Here is a 24,175-nt window from a genome sequence, read left to right on the forward strand (position 1 = left end):
GAAAATGAAAGCAAGACAGGAACGCACCGTCACATTGAGAGGATGGCATTTTAGTTGGAGAACGTACAGAAGGTGTAGATATCGTTTTGTCTGTATCAAACACCTTGATAACAAACGCTATAGGTAGAGGCCTCTGGAGGCAGGATTGCTCTTAGTCTAAGGTCTTATGGTAGCATTTGCAGGGAATACTGATTAGCATTACAAAATGGGGATGCTTAAGGAAGGGTTTGGGGGAGTGCTTCTTGCTATTACTTCTTCTAACCAAAGCTAGTCCAGGCTTTTGGGTATGTCCAACACTGCATGGCCTTTGGAGCACTTTTATGGGAAGAGGTTAGAAAATGTTCCTGTGGGCATATTTAGCACACAGACTAAATGTGAGCTTCAAGGAAGGGAGGTTGGGTGGGATAGACAGAGAGAGAGGTTGTTTAGGAGGAAGTTTGACAAGGGGAAGGCTATTACTGGCACGAATGGAGTTTTGCTTGAGTCATCAACTTCTTCTTAGGTTTAATTTAAGTGCGCAACCAATACTATTTTTCTTTTTCTTTTCTTTTTTTTTTTTTTGAGATGGAGTCTCACTCTGTCGCCCAGACTGGAGTTTAGTGGCATGATCTCAGATCACTGCAACCTCTGCCTTCTGGGTTCAAGCAACTCTCCTCAGCCTCCCAAGTAGCTGGGATTACAGGCATGTGCCACAATGCCCGGCTAATTTTTTTTTTTTTTTTTGTATTTTTAGTAGAGATGGGGTTTCACTGTGCTCGCCAGGCAGGTCTCGAACTCCTGACCTTGTGATCCACCTGCCTTGGCCTCCCAAAGTGCTGGAATTACAGGTGTGAGCCACCACGCCTGGCCACCAATACTATTTTCTACCTCCTAACATTTCTTCGTGGGGTGCTTTGTTCTATGGAAACTTCATATATGGCATTGTGAATTTACCAAAAGATAAATTAGTGAGTGATGATTCATACTATTAAAAGTGTTCAGTAGCAGAGCTCCTTTGGACAGCTACCCTAATGTTTGCATTTCAGTATTTTGGAGATTGTGGTCATTTAGGAAAGATTATAAGAGGCAGAAAATCTTAATTCTGAAGGTTAGGAAAATATTGACCATGGATTCATACTTTGCTCATTTGAAGAGCTGGGGACAGAGCAGTGAATAAGACAATGACATGACAATCACAGAACTTTCATTCAAGGGGGTAGAGAAACAGAAAAGGAAACATCAGGCACTGCACCTTGGCACCTCTGAAATGAGCTGAGATGGCGAAGGAAGCATAGGAAATAGAATAGCTCTGGGTTTCAGAAGGTGCACTGAATAGGAAGGAGTACTGTACTTGGGTAGATCAGGCAGCCTCTTGAGGTTTTGAGGTGGAGGGAGTAGGCATAACCAGGCAGAGAGGTCAGGATCATCAAGTATGAGATAACACGACCCATAGGATGTCAGCCCACCATGGTTGGAGGGCATGGGGCTGGAGGCTGAAGATGGAGACCAGATCACAAGGGATCTAATAAGCCTTGCTGAACAGTTTGAGCTTTATTCCACAGACTCTGGTGAGCCACTGAAGGGATTGAAACAAAGGAATATTGTGATCCAACATATTTCTCATCAAAAGTTGGACCATTTTGGATCAAATTAGCCATAGAAAAGGTGTTGGGAACAAATTAAGTACAGATTGGCGGCTGATCTTTTCCAAATGAAATATTCTGGTTAATCTCTATCACACAAGGATGATGCAAACATTTTCTCTCCCTTAAAGAAAGGCTTTTCACATAAGCAGAACCCTCACTTTATTGTCCTCAATAGTTTTGTATGCAACTCTAATGAGCAGTTTTCCATAATTCAGTGTATTACTCCTGGAAAATATAGACAATAGGACAAATTTTTATCCTACGCTGTCATTTTATGGATTAATTTCCATTAATGTTGACCTTCTGGTTTTCAGTGGATAAATATGAGTAAAACATCTGTTCGTGTCATTCCCTTGCTTAAAAAACCTCTTCTGGCTCCCCATCACCTACACTAGGAAACAGTCTAAACTCATTGACTTGGCATATGTGGTCCTCCATAAACGTCCCTTCCCAGCTCATCTTGGCCATTCCTCCCTGTTCTGTACACCCCAGAATCAATGAACACATGGCTTTCTTCTTCTTTGCTAAGACTTATGCTCTCTTCCTTGCCTACCACGGGATTTTTATTTCATCCTTCAAGTCTCAGCTCAAAAGCTATTTCCTCTCTGAACTACCTTCACCAGTGGCATGAATCACTCCCTTCCCTGTGTCTGCGTGACGCTCTCTGTATCCCCTACCCTAGCCCTCCGTTGCATCGTAGCTCTTGATTTAGGGATCTCTCTCTCCTTCTAGCCCATGAGTTTGTTAAGGGCAGGGCCCATATCTTGCCTGCTTTTGCCTTCCCAGCTTTGTAGCTCCACTGCCTGACGCATGATTAATGCTCAGTGAATCTATAGAACTAAGTTCTCTGTTTTCTATTTCTGTTTATAAGCATTCCAGAAGAGCCCTCAGGGAATGACAGAGCAGCAAGCCTCACTTTTGTAAGAGGCTGGTCTGTGAAATACATGGTTATGGTGTAGGAACCTCAAACATTGAAACCTAACCATTCAAATGAAGAGCAACATGATTTCTGTACTGAGAACTCATCTCTTACTAAATATTGGAGATTGGTTTTGTTGTTGTTGTTGTTGTTGTTTTGTTTTGTTTTGTTTTTGGATGTATAAGGAAGTGAGGTTGGGTGCAGTGGCTCATGCTGGTAATCCCAGCACTTTGGGAGGCTGAGGCAGGAGGGTTGCTTGAGGCCAGGAGTTTGAGACCAGTCTGGGTAACATAGGGAGACCTCGTCTCTACAAAAAAAAAAAAAAAAAAAAAAAACAGCCAGGTGTAGTGGTGGATGACTGTGGTCCCAGCTACTCAGGAGACTGAGGTGGGAGGTTGCCTTAAGCTCAGGAGGTTCGAGGCTGCAGTGAGCCATATACTTTAAAAAAAGGGGAAAAAAGGGGGGGAAGTGAAGCTGAGTAATTTTTTGTTTTACTTTTCTTGACAGCCTTTGAGATATAATCGTCATTCTATACAGCTCACCCATTTGAAGTGTGTATATATATATTGTTTTTTTTTTTTTTTTTGAGAGAGAGTCTCGCTTTGTCGCCCAGGCTGGAGTGCAATGGTGCCATCTTGGCTCATTGCAACCTCTGCTCCCCAGGTTCAAGCGATTCTTCTGCCTCAGCCTCCCGAGTAGCTGGGATTACAGGCGCCCGCCACCACATCTGGCTAACTTTTTGTATTTTTAGTAGAAGTGGGGTTTCGCCATGGATGGCCAGGCTGGTCTCGAACTCCTGACCTCAGGTGATCCACCCACATCAGCCTCCCAAAGTGCTGGGATATCAGGTGTGAGCCATGGCACCCAGCTGAAGTGTATATTTTCATTTTTAGTATATTCAAAGATATGTGAAATCATCACCACAATTTTAGAACATTTTCATCATCTCAAGGTTATTTGTTTAAGACAGTCAAAAACCTTTCATAGAGGTCAACTCCTAAGACTTCTTTCAAATGGTATCTCTGGTGATGGGGGGTTTGTCATAGGGAAGGGAATTGGCTTAAAGAAGAATATAAAGATTATAGATAGGGGCAGTCTTTTTTGTTTCAGAGGAGGATGTGTTAAAAAAAAAAAAAAAGCTGAAGACCCAAGGGATGGTTTAATGGATGCTAGTCTGACTTAACTAACACCCTTTCTAAGGATAGAGAGAGGCTAAGCTGTAGGAGCTTTCATACAGTGAGGCCCTATAAAGTTAAGGAACATGGACAGGAAAGTGAGACATGAGTTTCTAGAGAGACAAGAATTGGGAAAATAATTACAACTTACCAATAGGAGAGTATGCTGTAAGCTTAATTGAACTTGACTGAAGCTACATGAGAGCAATTGAAGACCAGGGTGTGTTAGGGCCAATAGAACAGTAAAATTCAGGGCATAATCAGGAAGAGCTTTTTGGCAGCCATCTGTAGACACCGGCTTCACCTCACCAAGAAAACCTAGTTGAAGAAGGCGTGCCTGTTTAGTCACGAGTGGAATAGACAGGATAAACGTAAATCCCTTCACCATATCCTGAAATGTTATACCACAAGGTGGAGCATCTCCTGACATTTTAAAGAGGTAACCTTAAGAAAAGTCAAAGGAGCTATCACTTTATTTACTTTACATAGCTTTTGTTTGTTTGTTTGTTATTATTATTTTTTGAGATGGAGATTCGCTCTTGTTGCACCGGCTTGAGTGCAATGAATGTCCTGGTCTTGGCTCACTGCAACCTCCGCCTCCTGGGTTTAAGTGATTCTCCTGCTTCAGTCTCCCGAGCAGCTGGGATTACAGGCGCCCACCACCACACTTGGCTAATTTTTATATTTTTAATAGAGACAGGGTTTCACCATGTTGGCCGGATTGGTCTCTAACTCTTGACCTCAGATGATCCGCCCACCACGGCCTCCCAAAGTGCTGGGATTACAGGCGTGAGACACCACACCTGGCCTTACAGAGCTTTTAGAATATATTATCTCATGCAGTTGTATAAACTTAAAATATTGGTGGACTCAAGAAAGATAGAGATAATTTCAATTAATGGGTAGATTTCAATATGATGAATTGTGGAAAACAAAAATATTTGTAGAAAGGTGCGTTTTTGCCCCTGTCAAGGTTGATTTTCAAACTAGAGTCTGTCAGTTTTCTTTACTCGGTTATCAAGAGCAATTTAATGAGATGGGTAGACCAATTGTCAGATCCAGTGTGGAAGATGATGTGTGGCTACTTTATAGATTACTGAGCTTCTCTAATGGAGTAAGTTTATGCTACTGTGTTCAAATGATACAAACAGGACCTCTAGGAGGTTATGTTTTATTGAATGTGAGTGATTTAGGTGGCTAAATCTACATACCTATAGAACGCCTGTGCACTTCACAGTTTTTTTCTGCTTAAGAATGCAAAATATGTTAGAGTTCTGTTTATAACTCAGGAAAAAGAGATGTCTTTTTGTTGTTGTTGTTGTTACAAGTTTAAGGTGAGCACTAAGATCCAAGGCAGGTTATAAAATAGTTGATAGGTATAGAATGAGTGCAATCTCATTTCTCCTTGCAGGCATGAATTATTTGCAATAATTTGTGCATGTCTTTGTGAACTCATTAAATTCTTTGATTTGTTAGAAAGTCAGTCATTATGTATCTCCAAGGCACATTTTTTTCTTTCTGTCAATAATGGTGTACTAAAGAATAGAAAAAAAAATTAATTTTAAAAAGGCTCTTTGCCATTTTAGTCTCTCAATTATTCAAGCCCTTCTTCTCATTTCTTAAACCTCTTTTTGTTTTACTTTTGAGTCGTTTAAATGCTTATTAGCACAGAGTGAACACAAAAAGCCAGGAGAAATTTAATTCAAATCAGTTTTCCTACCTGTCAACCAGTTTGTCGAGTAAAGTTTCGGCTACATTGAGTTTTGGGGTAGAAAGTTCATGAAAATTATATTTATTCATTTGTAGATAATCAAGGTTATTTGCATAATATTTGAACTGGCCGTAATGAAAAACGTTTGTTAACCGAGTGTGAACTAATCATATAGTGTATAGTCTTGTTTCTTAATTTTTTATAGTAAATTATTTGTAAGTTTTTAAAAATAGCTCTTGAGTTTTTGTAAATAGTTAAATATACTTGGAAAGGGGAAATGATTTAGCAGTTAAAACAATTTCTTCCCTATGCTAAAACTCTTAAGGGAAAAAATGGGTTTTATTTTTCCTTAATGTTTCTATGTTACATTTAAAGGCCTTTGAAATCATATTTTGCTGATTCTTAGAACATTAAGTTGTTCCTAAATTAAAGCTGGGAACTGAAAATTTAATTCTGAAAGCATCAGCAACAACTTGTCCTTCTGTCCTTGTGTGCTGCCATTTTAGCTTGGAAGGCATATGTGTAAGATTAGTCTCTGTACTATTCAGCTGGTTATCCCTACACAAAAGCTCTGGCTTTGTGGTTCTCAGGGCTCTCTGCTACGTTGTGTCGAGGATATTGAGGTGAATTAGACATGGTCCCTGGACAATAGCGTACTGTTGTTTTTTTGTAATTTGATTCTTAACCACTTGAAAATGAATCTGCCAACTCCTTTCCCCCAAGTAAAAGACCTAAGGTGCTAATCCCCACTCATTGATGACAAATGCTAAATTGGAAGCAACAGCTTAGAAATGCAAAACTTCTTATCCAATTACATTACAAGCTCTCTAAGCCAGTCATGTTCAGCATCTTCAGGGCGATGGGAAGGCAAGATCTCACTTTGGTAAGAATGATAGCGTAGTTTGAGTCAGTTTTAGACATTTCTAAAATGCAAAGTTCGTTCAAGGAGATAAAATGTGGTAGGAGCTGAGAAAAATGATTTGCTTTTGTTAAGTTCAACGCATAAATGTTTATGTGGATCATAGTTAAGAGCACTGGCTCAGGAGTCCATCAGACAAAGATTTGAATCCCAGCTCCACAAATGTGTAATTGTCAGATCCAGTGGACATGCCTAAGCCTCAATTTCCTCATCTGTAAAATGGGCATAATAAAATAACCTCTCACAGGATTTTGGGGCAAATCAGATGAGATCATAGGTATAAAATGCGTAACCAGGTATACAGCAATGCTTAATGTAAGTGGTAAGAGATTAAGTACAAGGCACTGTTTCCTGACCAACCCGGTGTTTTTGATCCTGCCTAGGAGACTAAGTAAACCATCCAAAAAGCAGTTAAATATCCAGGGAATGTTATATATGAGTAAATGCCACAATAGATGGGAAAGACAATAAGGGCTGTTGGGGAGTGAGGAGGGCTATGCTATCATAAGAATCAGGTGAGCTAAGAGTGGGTTGGTAATAAACATGACCCACTGGTCTCATGGAAAGTATGACTTTTCCCTTAGCTGTTTGCTTTAAGAAAGGTCAGTGTCCTGAATGCAGTTTGTATTTAGATTCTTATGCCAAGATTTTCCCCGGAAAATAATCTTTGTGAAAAGATGTTCATGTCTATTTTGCCAAGTTGGGTTCCGCTAATTAAAAAGATGCCCCCCGCTCCCTCCACATCATTAGATTGTAGTTATGCAACGCTCCTTCAGTAATTGGAGTTCCTATTGGGGAAGAGACAAAGAGATGAGCTGCTGAAAGATGATCAGATTTAGAACAAACAGGGTCATGGTCATCACAAAGTCAAGTACTCTTTATTTGAACCTTATGAAGAAATTTTTTACAGGCTGGACACATCGGCTCACGCCTATAATTCCAGCACTTTGGGAGGTTTGGTGGGTGGATCACTTTACCTCAGGAGTTTGAGACCAGCCTGGGCAACATGGTGAAACCCCGTCTCTATAAAAAATACAAAAATCAGCCTGATATGGTGGCACACACCTGTAGTCCCAGCTACTCGGAGGCTGAGGTGGGAGGATTGCCTGAGCCCAGGGACGTTGAGGCTGCAGTGAGCTGTGATCAAACTACTACACTCCATCCTGGGCGACAGAGTAAGACCATGTCTCAAAAAAAAAAAAAAAATTCCTTACAGTTATGGTTACATTATTGCCATGCTGTATAGGGTTCCTCTCTAGAAGTCTCTAGTCTACAGTGGTGGCACCTCTCACTTCTGTGAATCATAACACAACTTTTGCTTCTCCTCATATTCACACACCACTCTTGACAGTTACCTAGTCTCCCATCTTACAGGGTTTATGAATAAAACTAGAAGGCAAGATGACATGATCTGAGACCACATAAACAGATACGGTGAAATTCTTCTGATTGATCTAACGGGGAATAGATGGACTCACACATTTTAGTGTGCAAACACACTTGTACAGTTCCTTTTTTGGAAGAAGATATGGCTATCAAAGGGCATGATAGATGCACAGAAATCACAACAGACTGTGATCAGCTCTCACATCTTGGGTTTATCTGCCTTCCCCACGAGACTGTGAACTTCTCAAGGGCAAGGTGGTTTTTTGTTTTGTTTTGTTTTTTTCACCTCTGCATTACCAGGGGCTAGCACAGGGCCAGAACCTCAGTAGGAACTCAATAAATGCATCTTTATGCTGAGCTCACTTTGTTTTCTGTGCTGCCGGAAATTGCATGCCCCCAGTGGCCATTTTGAGTGCAAAGTGTTATTTTAAGATGCTCTCTGGAGAAAGCACTCTAGCCTCTGCTTACAGATGTCTGAGAGGAAAGGAGAGCCGAATGACTAGGGGGTCTGGAGAAATTCCTAAGTGAAGGCGGTGGAGAAATGATGGGAAGGAGAGACTCACCTTTTTGAGTGTGCTACTTCTTTTTTTTTTTTTTTTTGAGACGGAGTCTCGCTCTGTCGCCCAGGCTGGAGCGCAGTGGCCAGATCTCAGCTCACTGCAAGCTCCGCCTCCCGGGTTCATGCCATTCTCCTGCCTCAGCCTCCCGAGTAGCTGGGACTACAGGCGCCCGCCACCTCGCCCGGCTAGTTTTTTTTTTTTTTTTTGTATTTTTTAGTAGAGACGGGGTTTCACCGTATTAGCCAGGATGGTCTTGATCTCTTGACCTCGTGATCCGCCCGTCTCGGCCTCCCAAAGTGCTGGGATTACAGGCTTGAGCCACCGCGCCCGGCCAAGTGTGCTACTTCTAACCCAAGAATTGTTATTTTTCATAAGAAAATGCTCAGATGTCATTGAAGCTGTAGTCTGACTGCAATACTGCAAAAAAGAACTTTTGGGCTAATCATGCTCTTTCTGAAACCAGTAGTTGCCATGTTCCTCCTTGTGCTGAAACTCAATTTGGAGGATGGGGTGGTGGTAGTGGTGGCGTGGTGGCGCAGGGATGTTTTTGAATTGGCCCTGTGCCATACTGCTAAGCTTTCTGCCTGCTTTCTGGTAACCCTCCCAGTGTGATAAAGGAGCGATTCTGCGAAGCCAGTGTTCACTTCAGACTTGCAGAAGAGACATTCTTAGAATTCTTAAGGAGAACTAGTTTCTAAAGTAAAAGATTTACCGGTAAACTAATGACCTTTGGTATGATATTTAAGCAGAAGTAACCCAGGCTCATTTTGCATTGCTTACAGAGAAATACTATGTGATTATTCTTGTGTCTTACACATTTCTAATTACAACATAAATATGCTTGCTAGTCAGATATGCTTTTGGATACATGAGTGGTTGGATGGTTGAATATATACATTCACGTACCTTTTTATGTATTTATTTTAGTATTACAAGCATGGTTTTATATTTACGCACATACAGTTATGATGATGAAAGATCAGTCATCCTGTACTGTGAATGTACAGGAACCACCACAAAATTATAAAGCCTAAGTGGCGATGCTATTAGTGACCCTCAGTGAGGATCCATTGTTTCCTCTCTTTGGACCAGGAAGTGGACTGCAACTGAATCTATTCTGACGAGTTTCCTTTTTTGCTATCTGTCCTTTCTACCTATATTAGAAATAAAGTTATCTCAATTTATGGAGCTGTGCATTTCTTCCCATTTGTAGAGTTTGCACATAAAGCTCGTTGAGATTTGGTCCTTAGTGGCCTGAGTAAGCAATGGAAAAGTGTACTGTATCCCACACCATGGCACCAAAATTGGCATTTTTATTTTACTAGAGATAGAAAAATGCAATTTATTCTCCTTTATGGGTTGATATGAAGCTTTCTTTTTCAATAAACGTTTTCAATTAAGAAAATATTTGATTTGAAGAAAAATATGAAGTAAATGATAATACATGGTATGGCAAATATGAGGATTACATGTGAATAAGTTCAGGAAACTAATAAAAACAAGGATCAGGAGTTGGGAGACCTGGGTTTGAATCCTGGTTCAGCTCCTAATGTAGATAGATGAACTTAGACCTCCGAGCCAGTTTCTTGATGCATAAAGCTGAAATGATGGTATTTTCCTTGTCTACTTGACAAGTGTTTGATAACAAACAGAATGCATATGAAAGTGTTTTCTTAAGACTGCAAAGTGACATTGAAATGAATTAGCAAAAAATACTAATATTACTAGCAAGTTATTCAAGAAAGCTTAGGAGTCAGTGAATGAAAACTTTCAAGAACAAATCGTTTTGTTTTGTTTTGTTTTCCCCATGGTGAAAACTGAGCTGGTTCCAAATTTAGGTTGACGGTTTTCCTGTCACTACTTACGGGAAGAAGACTGAAACATATGCTCACTTCTTTCCAGATTGCATAAATGCCTTCGCCTTATACTTAGCACTGCTCAGGAACTGTATGGAAGTTGCTATTATTTGAATGTTTATGAAGTACCATTTATTGTAACGGGTTTTTGGAGTTATGAAAAAGCACCTTTGCGGGCCAATCAGTGTGTTCACTGGCAGAAAGGATAAATTACAAACCTGAAAGAAAGACCCTCTTTGAGTGTAATAGAAGCTTTTATGTATAAGTCTAGCAATAGAATGAGAAAGCCGAATGGGAAAGTTAGATAAGGGATATGATGGAGACTGCTGGGCAGAGCCACCATTAAATCATGATAATTCTATAGGTCATAGATTTTCTTTGTCTCTGAGGCCTTCAGAGTTATAACTGAATCCTACTAGAAGGGAAATGTAGGGTTCAGTCCCTTCTCATCTTTCTTCTTGGAAAGATGAATCCTGATTCACAGACCTGAATCTTCTATTAGGGGAAGCTTTGTGGGACCCAGAATAGCCACCCTAACTAACTTTTCCACAATTGAGCTACCCCCGACAAAGGAAGTAGGTGTGAAGACCCAGAATGCTTAGTTTAATCAGTTTTAAATGAAAAGTGAAACTTTGTTTTCTATAACATAAATATATGACCTTCAAAACATGTGGTAAGCTGTTTCATTTTTAGAAGGTATATACTATACATTTAAATAAATGAGTAATTCAGGAAGTGGAGAACATTACCCTGAGTGACATATGTCACGCAAAGAAAGACAAATAGTACATGATCTCATTTATATATGAAATCTAAAACAATCAAACTCATACAAGCAGAGAGTAGAATGGTGGTTACCGGAGGCTGGGGGCAAAGGGGAGATGGTAGTCAATGGCGGGATACAAAGTCTCAGTTAAACAGGAAGAATAAGTTTGTTTTTTTTTGAGATCAATAGTATATAGCATGCTGAATATGCCTAATAATGGAGTACTGTACATCTTATCACTAAGAATAAATTTCTTATGTTCTCATCACAATAAATGTTAAATACTTGAGGTGATAGATATAACTAGCTTAATTTCATCATTCTACATTGTATTAAAAATCATACCACTTTGTACCCCATGAATTAAAAAAAATAAACAAGTGATTCATTTCGACATATTCTTTCCATATTAATTTGGAGCTACATTAGAAAGCTGAAGGAGGGCCAACCGTGGTGGCTCACGCCTGTAATCCCGACACTTTGGGAGGTCAAGGCGGGTGGATCACCTGAGGTCAGGAGTTCGAGACCAGCCTGGCCAACATGGTGAAACCTTGTCTTTACTAAAAATACAAAGATTAGCTGGGTGTGGTGGCGGGCACCTGTAATCCCACCTACTCGGGAGGCTTGAGGCAGGAGGCGGAGGTTGCAGTGAGCCGAGATCACGCCATTGCACTCCAGCCTGGGCAACAAGAGCAACACTCCATCTCAAAATAAAATAAAATAAAATAAAATCAAAAAGAAAGAAAGAAAAGCAAAAGGAAAGCTGAAGGAGGATTTTCTCTTTTTTTTTTCTTTTTCAAATATACCTGAAGTAGGTACTTGTGAAATTATTGTACAGAGAAGTTGACAGATTCAACAGGTTAAAACACTGAAATTTGAGGACTGTTTTTGCAATCTATACTAGGAAAATAGTTGGCACCAAAAGCAAGACTTAGATTATTTTTAGTGCCTCAAGCTTGCTTTCTTAGATAGGACTTATACATTCAACTTCTCTGAGAAATTGATCTCAGACTGGGAGCGGTAGAACTGGAAGATACAGTCAGTTTCCTTTTGTTTGAGTCCATGGAAACACGGTAGGTATGGCTGAAAGGGGTCAGATTTTCCTGTCAGAAAATCTGAATTCCTCAAATACGGTTTTTTCCTTTTATTTCAACTCATTTTGCAGTAGTATTTGCAGACGTGAGAGGGATGATCAACTTGCTTTGATCTTTGTAGACGTGGGTCTACAAATCCAAATTTAAGACTTGAAATAAAGCATAACGATTAGAATCTTTTAGACTTGTTGAACACTGAGCTCATTGGTCGGAGTAGTTTACTTTAATCTTTCTAAATAATCTTCTACAGGAAACTCTGAGATGCCCTTCAGATATGGAAATTGGGTATAGCTGTGACCTGTAGCGAACCATGTATAAAAACTATTCTCAACTTTTCTATGGATATAGTGATACTAGAGACTACCTCAAATACTATGTACACAAATACAAGTATAATCCCGATGCTATTATAATATTAAGTCTTAATATAAATTATATTTGGAGTTTTAATACAGTTTTTATTATAAAATTTTAAGGAAATAATTTCATATGAAACATCATCATTAAAAATTACTACTGTCTGCCCAGCTTGGTTTAGAATGTGAGACATGGCTCTGGTTGAATCTGAATATCTCAAAGTTCATCAGCAATCAATGACTGGATGCCTATCGTGTGCCAGGTATTCTAAGTGCTGGGATTAAAGAAGTAAACAAATAAAAGAGAATCCCTGCTCTCAAATAGAGAGGTGAAATAGATGGTATATCAGATTGTGGTAAGTTCAATGAAGGAAAAAAATGATAGGAAGGTAAATAGTGGGATCCCATTCCCAGTTCAGTACCATGCACATGAGAATCTTGGTATATTTCTTTCTTCTTTCACCCCCAGCCCCCCCGCAGTTGCAGGGGTCAGTGCTGGTGGTATGCATGCATGACAGCTGTGGGTGCATGTAAGTAGTGATGGCCAGTGGTGGAAGTCAGGATCACCTCATATGGCTGTAGGGGTTGGGGCTTATGGCATGCACACCTGTGACAGTGAAAATCAGTGATGATAGACATTGAAGTCAGTTGCACGTGTACACACAGCTGCAGGGTCAGCCATGGGTGTGCAGAAGTGGGAGCCGTCTTTGTGTATTTCTGAGGGGAAAAACAAAAGCAGAGCCTTTGCAGTCACAGTCCTGGATTTGAATTCCAGTTCTGAAGGCAGGCAAGTTACTTAACCTCAGTTAGGTCCAGAGTCTTTGCATCTGTAAAATGGGGATAATGATTCAATCTGTTTCATATTGCTATGAGTGTTACATGAAAAAATGTACAGAAAGCACTTAGCACAGTGCCTGGCATATAGAAAGGGCTCAGTAAATGTGAACTGTTACCATTACTCTTATTATGTTACATCCTGGCTTTCCTAGCATCACTGACCCTGCTTCTTGTTACTTTAGCTTCAGGCTGGGCCCTACTGTCAATGGCCAGCTCGCCTAGAAGTCCAGCAGGGATCCACTGACTTTGTCACCTTGAACTTCATCCTTTCATAACCTGCCCATGGGATCAAGCATCTCTAGTACCTATGCCTGCCCCAGCTATGCTGGAACTTAGTACGCCCATGGGAGAGTGTCCCTGGTACAGAGTAGGAATATGAATGTTGATACTTTCTCCCCCAACGTCGCCCAGAGAGTAGTGCAGATGCAGTAAATACCAACAGGCAGACTTCCAAGTATGCCACTTTTGTTTTACTTAAAATTCAATAATTTTTAGAAGGCACACAGATTAAGTAGAATAACACAGTTCTTTTTTTTTTTTTTTTTTGGGAGAGACAGGATCTTGCTCTGTTGCCCAGGTATAAGTGGCACAATCAAAGATCACTGCAACCTCAACCTCCCAGGCTCAAGTGATCCTCCTGCCTCAGCCTCCTGAGTGGCTGGGACTATAGGCATGAGCTATCACACCCAGCTAATTTTTGTACTTTTTGTTGAGATGGGGTTTTCCCATATTGCCCAGGCTGATCTCTAATTCCTGGGGTCAAGTCATCCACCTTCCTCAGCCTCCCAAAGTACCAGGATTACAGGCATGAGCCACCATACCCAGCCAGAACTCTTTATCTTTAGCAAGAGAATGTCTGTATGTGTGTGTGTATGTGTTTGGGATGTGTGTCTAGCTATGAAGAATATTTCTCTTGTGAAAGTGTCTCCATTAAGTACTTATAAGTATCGGTAATCCCTTCTTTTGAGAAGTAATGTATCTTTAGTACATAGAAAAGAATTTAACTCTTGTGGGTTTGATCATAATAACTTTATTTTTGTCTCTTATAAAGGAAAAGGCCAAAGTTGTTGAGCCCCTGGACTATGAGAATGTTATTGCCCAAAGAAAAACCCAGATTTACAGCGACCCCCTCCGAGATCTGCTTATGTTTCCAATGGAAGATATATCTGTGAGTTCACAAGCACTTCTTTAAAGAAAAAAGCCCCTATTTTTCAAGCCAGTTCTTACAACAAGAATGTTCTTTGTGTTCTAGATCTCGGTAATAGGTCGTCAGCGCAGAACGGTGCAGTCTACTGTACCAGAAGATGCTGAAAAGAGGGCCCAGAGTTTATTTGTCAAAGAGGTAAGAGGCTCAAAGGCCACAGAAGAATATTCTTCATATATTTAAAATATATACAATATTTATGTGTCTTTATATATTTGTAACCTGTTTATAAATAAATAAATATAAAATATTTAAAGTAGTCTTCCTTTAATGTAAAGATAAAATAAAATTACTAACATTAACTGGCCTAAATAACAAGTGTATATGATGGTAACAAGTCTATATGATGATAAAGCTTAAACATTTCCACAAGGTACATATGACCTTAGTGTTTTCCTTTTGGATTTGAATACTCTTTGCACTGACAGTCAGAGTATTCAAAGGGCATATGAATTGGGATTTATTGCCAGCAACTGGGTAAGAGAGGCACAGTTAATCCATAAAGGAAGATCCCAGTACCAGTAATTGCCAAATGGTTTTAAAAAGCCTGTCGACATAGTACCAGACTTTTAAAAAGTGGACATATATGTACTTTTCCTGTATTTCAAATTCAAGATTCCTATTTTCTTTCAGTGTATTAAAACCTATAGCACAGATTGGCACGTGGTAAACTACAAGTATGAGGACTTCTCTGGGGACTTTCGAATGTTGCCATGGTAAGTTTAGCATTCCAGGGAAACATGCAACAGGAGAATTATTAAGCTTTTTTACCTTGTTAAAACCACTTGTGAGGCCGGGCGCCATGGCTCATGCCTGTAATCCCAGCACTTTGGGAGGCCGAGGCGGGCGAATCACAAGGTCAGACGATCAAAACCATCCTGGCTAACATGGTGAAGCCCCATCTCTACTAAAAATACAGAAAGTTAGCTGGGCGTGGTGGCGGGCACCTGTAGTCTCAGCTACTTGGGAGGGTGAGGCAGGAGAATGGTATGAACCCAGGAGGCAGAGGTTGCAGTGAGTGGAGATCATGCCACTGCACTCCAGCCTGGGCAACAGAGTGAGACTCCATCTCAAAACAAACAAACAAACAAAAATCACTTGTGAAACCTTTCAGTTATAATTTGTAATAAAGCAAGTCTTCAAATAACCTGCATGTTTGGTTAAATGCAGTGTTTTGGTTAATTGAATAGGTTTTAACTTTTATCTTTGAAATTCTTTCCAAAATGTACGAAAGCTCACTTTTTGGCTTTAGTGAACCTGTATTGATCATAAACTAAAATTTAGCTGATGGTGGATAATGTAGTGAGCATTTTCCAGTAGTGTCAGTGAAAAAGCTTGATGATAATGACTTCAGTTTGGTGAACCTAGCCATCCCTTGGAAAAATTACATCTCTTTCAATTGAATTGAAGGAATAGCATGAGCACACTGGCCCAGGAGCCACACTGTTGGGGCTCAAATCTTATTTCTACCACTTACTAGCTGGATGACCACGACTCAGTCACTTAACCTGTTTGAGCTCTCCATTTTCTCATCTCTAGTTCTGATTCCTCACAGGATGTCATATGGGAAATGTTTTTGGAACAAATAGCAGAGGAATAAGACATTTGTTTAGCTTTTTGTAGTTTTCAGAGCACTTTCCAAAAGAGGAGAAAACTGAGTCCTATATGGACAGCCTGATCCTTGGGAAAAAAAAAAAAAAAAAAAAAGAAAAAGAAAACAGAGTCCTAAAATGACCCGTCCAAGGTCATACCACAAACAAATGCAAGAGCCAGAATTACACTGTTGCCTTTTTTTTTTTTTTTTTTTTTTGAGACGGAGTTTCACTTTTGTCGCCCAGGCTGGAGTGCAGTGGTGCAACCACTCCGCTCACTGCAACCTCCGCCTCCTGGGTTCAAGCGATTTTCCTGCCTCAGCCTCCTGAGTAGCTGGGCTTACAGGCACCCACCACCACACCCAGCTAATTGTTTTTTTTATTATTTTTGGTAGAGACAGGGTTTCACCATGTTGGCCGGGCTGGTCTCGAACTCCTGACCTCAGGTGATCCACCCGCCTCAGCCTCCCAAAGTGTTGGGATTACAGGCGTGAGCCACCACACCCGGCCTGTGTTGCTTTTTGACCCGGGGAAGGAGAAGTTCTGCCACCACTAACAGCTCTGTCACAGGATCCTTAGCAACTTCTGCCCTCCCGAAGTTTCTGGGCTTAGTTATGTCTTCGTTGCTGGCCACATATGTGGAAGTCCTTACAGAAACAAAAACTTGCAGTAAGTTTACTCAAAGAGGAGAATCTGAATTCGGAAAGGAGAATAGGATGTCTTGGCATTTTCTTGTTTGTGAAAGAAAGAAATCTGCTCATCTTGCTTTCACTGTTGTTGTCATTATTGTTGTGTTTTTGTTGTTGTTGGTCTGTTCTGTTTAGTGTCTAAGACGGTTCTCTTATATTTGCAGTAAATCTTTGAGACCAGAAAAGATTCCTAATCATGTATTTGAGATAGATGAAGACTGTGAGAAAGATGAGGTAAGAATGGGGGCAACAGTGCGGTAACTATGCTAGTTTTCTCACGGTCACTTTGCTGAAAAAGATTTCAAAGGGAATTTCTTGAGAAAATATGAAGGAAAGAATTGTTTTGGAATGATCTGTGGCCAGCTTTCAAACTGGGTGCTTTTCAATTTTTTTTTTTTAATTACTGTATTTGCAAGTAGGAAAAAAAACAAGTGAGAGGGGCTGTGATTTGTACATAAACATGTTCCCCCACCTGTGGGACATGCTTGTGGAGTTGCTTTTCTCGAGTTGGGCATGTGGTGTGGTGATTCATCTGGACTCTCCTGCCTGATAAGATTCCTCTTGGGACAGATGGCCCGGATGTCTGTGACATTTTGAGGTGCAGTTCGACTGTTTACATAATGCAGAAGAGTTCCCAGAAGAGAGCCCATACCATTCAGTAAATACTGAGTGCCTACTGTGTGCATAACACAGAGCCTTTCATTCTACAGTCAACTATTTTAAATCCTCATGGGGAAGAGGGGACTTTATGTTTTAATTAGGAAATGGGCAGGGCCTCATTCTGTGCCCCTAAATATTTGGCTAATTAGATGGCAGGCTGGCTGTTGTTTTACTGATTATTTTTGTTCTATTTCAGGACTCATCTTCTTTATGTTCTCAGAAGGGTGGTGTGATAAAACAAGGCTGGTTGCATAAAGCAAATGTAAATAGCACCATCACAGTAACCATGAAGGTAGGAAGTAGTTATTACATTATTCCATCATTTTAACGATATTGGCATTAAGTAGCCTATCTGGAAACAATATTTATTTTACAAAGAGCCCTAGCGAAAAAAAAAAAAAGGGAGAGGATTCTCACAGACATACGGAATTTAAAAAATCTAAAACATCAGGATAAATTTAGAAGTGTAACTTTTTAAAAGACATATAATGTAATGATTATCTGGTGAATCAGGATGTTTAAAAAGGAGGCTGTCAGTTGAAGGAGGAAAATAGCTTTGAAAAATGGGCATCAAAGTTTCATATGTAGAAATGACCTTAATGAGTGGAAGGACAAATAATCCATTTCTTTAGCAGATATTAATTAGGTACTTACTACATATTAGTCACTGTGGGGAAATATGTAGATATCTAAGATGGGGTCCCTGGTCTCAGCCTCCAGACTAGACAAGAAATATACTATTTTGACTAGTGTACAAAGCAGTCCTTTAGTGCAGTCAGAACAGCCTAACTAGAAAGTTTTGTAGTTTGGCAGGATAGTGAGTTTGCATAAGGGGTTTATGTGAGATAAAAGTTGAAACGTTGAAAAGGGTAAAATTGGGCTGGGTGCAGTAGCTCACACCTGTAGTCCCTCCTCCTTTGGGAGGCCGAGGTGGGTGGATTGCTTGAGGTCAGGAGTTCGAGACCAGCCTGTGCAACATGATGAAACTCCGTCTCTACAAAAAATACAAAAATTAGCCTGGCGTGATAGCACACACCTGTAGTCCCAGCTATCAGGAGACTGAGGTGGGAGAATCCCTTGAGCCTGGGAGACGGAGGTTGCAGTGAGCCGAGGTGGCACCACTGCACTCCAGCCTGGCAGCAGATAGAGAGTGTATCTCAAAAATAAATAGATACTTTTTTTTTTTTTTTTTTTTACAAAAAAGGAAAAATTGTGCAGAGCTTTAAACGCCTTGGACATGAGGTTCACTTATTTGGGAGGCTGTAAAGAGCCGTTAAAATCCAAAGGGAAAACAAGTTACATGAGGATTCTGAGCAGAAAAACAAATTATGCTCTGATACCAAATATAACTGTTCTTTCAGATATTCAATATAAAATCATGTGGTTTTCTGAGGATGATTCACACTTGAATTAAGTATTGAAGGTCATTCTATCTTTCACACAGGCTGCAAGTAGAAACCATGGGTATCTACCAAGGGAAGACTCAAATTTTATCTTAATTTAATATTTTGCCTGCTGCCTTCCCTTTGGTGATCATGTCCTGTTCTTGCTTTCATTTTCAAGCCCTGAAAATAATGAATCCAAGTTGAAGGATGCTTCCTGTATATCGCTTGCACCTAAGCATGGGCCTCAGCAAGTGGTGATAATAAGAGAACCCATTTATTGAGGACTTAATATGTACCAGGCACCATACTGGGTGTTTTATATTCTGTATCTTGTTTAATTCTCATGGCTGCCCTAGGCAATACGTACTGCTAACTATTCTTAGTTTATAGATTTGGAAAGTGAAGCTCAGAGAAATTCAATAATTAACCAAAGGTCACACAGCTCCAAGTTTTCAGAGGTAGGATTTGAACCTAGGTAGGCTGTAGTCAGAGCCTGTGCTGTCAGAGCCAGTATACTGTCAGTGCTCACCAGCTGAATAAAACTCAAGGCTTTATTACAATGTATTTCCTACCAGAGTTATCAGGTTCAGAAATGTACGTGTGAAGGTTACATTTCTGTGTGGATTATCAGAAAACGGTTGTATAGTTTTTGACTGCATTCCCCTTCCCAAACATTCTCAAAATATTCAAATAGGGCCAGGCAGGGGGCTCACACCTGTAATCCCAGCACTTTGAGAGGCCAAGGCAGGAAGATCACTTGAGCCCAGGAATTCGAGGCTGCAGTGAGCTATGATCGCACCACTGCACTCCAGCCTGGGCAACAGAATAAGATGCTGTCTCTAAATTAAATAAATAAATGCATGAAGGAATGAATGGTTTTACCCACATTTAAGCCTTAGCCCCACATTAAGTAAATGTGTGAAAATCTGGATTCATAAGATAAGATGTTAGGAAATTAATGTCTTTACAGAATAATTCGCCACAGATTCCTTTAGTTTAATACCTTTCAACTTTAATTTGCCTTACAAATAACTTCTAATTTTGTAGGAGTCCATATAAGGCAAAAAGCACATGCTTTACATTTTCTCTCATAATTTGTGAAATACACATTGATTGATTGATGTGATAGGAGGAATTGATGGCCTCTCAAAGATGTCCATGTCTTAATCCTTGGAACAGTCAGTGGTCCGCTACATGGCAAAGAGGAATTAAAATCACTAATCGACAGGAGGGAGGGTATCCTCAATTATGTGGGTGCGCCCAGTGCAATTTCAAGAACCCCATAAGTGGAAGAGGGAGGCAGAAAAGGACAGTCAGAGAAAGAGATGTGAGAACAGAAGGAGGGCCAGAGAGAGATGCTGCGTTGCTGGCTTTGAGGATACAGAAAGAAGTCACAGGCCGAGAAATGCAGGCAGCTTCTAGAAGTTGGAAAAGGCAGGAAAATGGATGCATGCATCCAGAAAGGAACACAGCCCTGCTGACACCTTGATTTTAGCCCTGTGAGACCCATGTCAGACTTCTAACCTGCGAAACTATAAGATAATAAATTTATGCTATTTTAAGCCATCCAATTTGTGGTAATTTATTACAACAGCAATAGGAAACTAATACAAACTAGGCAAAGGCTGATTGTTCAGCTTGTGGGTTTCATCTCCCTGAGCTTGGGAACTCTAGCACTAACAGTGGCCAGGCAGGAGCCATACATACATTCATAGAGAGTGTGGTGAGTCCAAGGCAACCTGGTGACCACATAGCCCACAGCTGAAGGGGACAGCTGCCACTTGTCTCCAGCTAATTGTTGTTTTGCTGTAGCTGAGCTAGACTCTTTGCTTTGCCTCTTTTTATCCTCAGCTGCTCATATTCTGGCTGTGTGTGTGTGTGTGTGTGTGTGTCTGTGTGAGATCATTAACATATAAAAACATTTATTATTATTATTGTTTTTGAGATGGCTCCTGGCTCTGTTGCACCAGGATGGAGTGCAGAGGTGCAATCTCAGCTCACTGCAACCTCCACCTCCCGGGTTTAAGCCATTCTCCTGCCTCAGCCTCCTGTGTAGCTGGGATTACAGGCACACGCCACCATGCCTGGCTAATTTTTGTATTTTTATTAGAGACAGCGTCTCACCATGTTGGCCAGGCTCGTCTCGAAGTCCTGATCTCAAGTGATCCATCCGCCTCGGCCTCCCAAAGTGCTGGGATTACAGGTGTGAGCCACTGTGCTTGGCCTATTTCTTTCTTTTTAAAACCTCTACCAAACAGTAGGCAAAGGAAGGGAAAGAGGAATAAACCAAGTTAATTGGTCATATGAAGCTATACAACTTTTGTCTTTATTTTTATCATTTATTTATTTGTTTTTGAGACAGAGTCTCACTGTGTCGCCCAGGCTGGAGTGCAGTGGTGTGATCACGGCTCACTGTGGTCTCAAACTCCCAGGCTCAAGTCCTCCCACTTCAGCCTCCCAAGTAGCTGGGACCACAGGCACATAGCACCATGCCCAGCTAATTTTGTTTGTTTGTTTTTGGTAGAGATGGGGTCTCCCTGTGTTGTGCAGGCTGGTCTCAAACTCTTGGACTCAAGTGATCCTCCCACCTTGTCCTCCCAAAATTCTGGGATTACAGGCATCAGCCACCATGCCTGGCTACTACACAACTTAAAAAAAATTAATAGGAAATACTTTGAAATGCAAAGGCCATATTGAGGTTTGGGAACTTTCTGGTTATGAGTTTCATTTATCCCCACTCTTTTCCATTATAGATTATGAATCTCCATTTTGGATTTCTGGGAGCTAAATATATATCCTTTACTCTTCTGATTTCATCTCCTGAGCCATAGCAGTAGTGTTGTATTTCAGAATTTGTCACAGCTAGAATGGGAATCAGAGGAAGGTTCAGCTACAACCTTCTGAGGCGTTTTGCCAATATTACTTTTTCTTATAATAATTGTATTTTGGGCCAGGCGTGGTGGCTCATGCCTGTAATCCCAGCACTTTGGGAGGCCAGTGCGGGAGGATCACTTGAACCCAGGAGTTTAAGACCAGCCTAGGCAACATAGGGAGACCCTGTCTCTACAAAAACAAACAAAATTAGCCATGTGAAGGGTGCTCCCCTGTAGTCCCAGGTACTTGGGACATTGAAGTGGGAGGGAGGATCACTTCAGCCTGGGAGGTCGAGGCTGTAGTGAGCGAGATTGCACCACTGCACTCCAGCCTGGGTGACAGAGTGACACCTTACCTCAAAAAAAAAAAAAAAGTGTTTTAACTGTTATTTAGTTCAACATTATTGAAATTAGTTGGAACTGCAGTGTTGATACATCATTTTTTCATGTTCTCTTTCTGTATCAATACAGGGCATGTGAGTGTACAGGGCAGAGGATTGAAAAGGGGGAGCAGTTTTATAGTTTCCAGGCTAGAACTTGAAGTGAGGGCCAAAGCACAAGTCCAGGCCTATGAAACAAGGCACACTGGGAGAGTCTGGTTTGTACCTTTCAGTGCTCTATTACAGGGTGGGGGATCGTATAAGTTTTTCCTGCGTCAAGTCTGGATTGTTTCAGGCATAGGAGGCTAAAGCTAAAGATGGGGTGAGCAGCTGACCCAGCTCTTGGATAATTGGAAAAGGCGGAGGCAGAAGAACTGAGACAAAGGGTTGACAGAGTTTGAGACACTCTGAAAGGAAAGTTTCTATGTATTTTTTTCTACTATGGTAATGTTTGAAGTGAAGAATACTAATGAAGCTCATAAGCAAATGGGAAGATGACTCAGGTGTGCTATTATCTGAGTCATTTCCCCAATCCTGGAGGCAGGTTTATCCTTAGAGCATCTGGAGTTCCCTGCCCGCTAGGAACTCCAGCCCACACTGGTAAGAAGCATTGGTAGATTTAGCAACTAGCACCTCAGGGCCAGAGCTTGCAGAGTTGAGAGAAAAGAATCTTTTCTTTTTGGAAAATCCAAGCTTTGACAGCCTCTGCACACTCACGGCAGACTAACTGCGAAGCAGCAGCAGCTCTGGTTGTTAATCATGACTCAGTGGCAAATCACAGCCTCCATAAGTCAAGCTTCTTCCCTGTGTTTTATCTGAGCTTATTTGATGCCCTGTGGCTTGACACTGGCCTGCAGATCCCTCTGGAATTGCTAGGGAATAAAAGCAAGGCATCTTGATGCCTTTTAGAGAGAGGTGTACATTTAAGGGTCTTTATTCATTAAGAAATTTCTAAATTTTAAAAATTATGTGCAGGGCACTGGCTCACGCCTGTAATCCTAGCACTTTGGGAGGCCAAGGCAGGAGGATCGCTTGAGTTCGGGAGTTCGAAACCAGCCTGGGCAACATAGCAAGACCCTGTGTCTTCAAAAAATAAAAAAATTAGCCGGGCGTGGTGATGCATGCCTGTATTTGCAGCTACTTGAGAAGCTGAGGTGGGAGGATCGCTTGAGCCTGGGAGGTCAAAGCTACAGTGAGCTGTGATTGCATGACTGTGCTCCAGCCTGAGTGACAGAGCAATACTCAATCTCTTAAAAAAAATTATAATCAGTTCTTTGGAAAGTTTGAAATTATGCACAACTTTAAACTGATTTTAGAAATAGATCTGAGTTGTTTTCCTGGACATTTTGACTGTTAGAAATAAAGGAATCTGCCCAGGTGTTCATGACCAGCCTGAGCAACATGACGAAACCTCGCCTCTACAAAAAATACAAAAGTAGTTAGCCAGGCGTGGTGGTGCACTCCTATAGTCCCAGCTACTCTGGAGGCTGAGGTGGGAGGATGCCTGAGTTCAAGAGGTGGAGGTTGCAGTGAGCTGAGATTGTGCCACTGCACTCCAGCCTGGGTGACAGAGCGACACTGTCTCAAAAAAAAAAAAAAAGAGAGAGAGAGGGAGGGAGGACTCTAATAGCAAGGAAGGAGGAATTGTATCGTGAGAGAAAGTGCAAAAATAAAACGAAGGAAAGAGTATTAGAAGAGACTCAGCAAAGTGCAGTTGATAAAAGGGAATTAGAAGATTCCAACTTTATAAGATCTTTTGAGAAAGCAACCACATGGTTTTAATGCAACCTAAATCATGTAGTCAAAGTAATTTGTATATGGGTTGCTTTAGAAAGTTCAGCCTTCCTAGCTAGCTTGCCAGCAAGTTTTGCAAGAACATTCAAGTCGATGGTTCTTGCAATGACTTGCAATGCATTCAAGTCGATGGGCTCTAGGTAAAAGAGGGGCTGGTAGAGGAACTAGGCTGAATTCTTCGTATTGGAAGATTATAAGACCCCATATTTATGGAATAAAAATTTATATTTTCCCCAATATATAGCTTTTCACCTGCTCTGGTCAGTTGTTAAGATATAGTCTACACCACCTTCTGAAATGGGCATATTTTCCCAGAAGTGCTTGCTGAGTATAACCTCATTGTTGGCTGAGAAACTTGCCCTGAGGAGCCTGGGCTACAGGAAAGTTGCGAATA

At 40.9% G+C, this 24,175-nt stretch overlaps 1 protein-coding gene across 2 annotated transcripts in view; it reads left to right on the forward strand.

The window, feature by feature from the left end:
- Positions 1–24,175, forward strand: part of DOCK11 (dedicator of cytokinesis 11) — a 195,086-nt gene that overhangs the window by 33,757 nt on the left and 137,154 nt on the right. For both annotated transcript variants that reach the window (XM_030933580.1, XM_010365537.2), the window contains exons 2-6: positions 14,256–14,372; positions 14,457–14,546; positions 15,042–15,124; positions 16,854–16,923; positions 17,546–17,641. In XM_030933580.1, coding sequence (XP_030789440.1) covers positions 14,256–14,372; positions 14,457–14,546; positions 15,042–15,124; positions 16,854–16,923; positions 17,546–17,641 — 456 coding nt within the window. The remainder of the gene's footprint in view (positions 1–14,255; positions 14,373–14,456; positions 14,547–15,041; positions 15,125–16,853; positions 16,924–17,545; positions 17,642–24,175) is intronic.

The sequence above is a fragment of the Rhinopithecus roxellana genome, chromosome 7 (assembly GCF_007565055.1).
Source record: "Rhinopithecus roxellana isolate Shanxi Qingling chromosome 7, ASM756505v1, whole genome shotgun sequence".
Lineage (NCBI taxonomy): Eukaryota > Metazoa > Chordata > Mammalia > Primates > Cercopithecidae > Rhinopithecus > Rhinopithecus roxellana.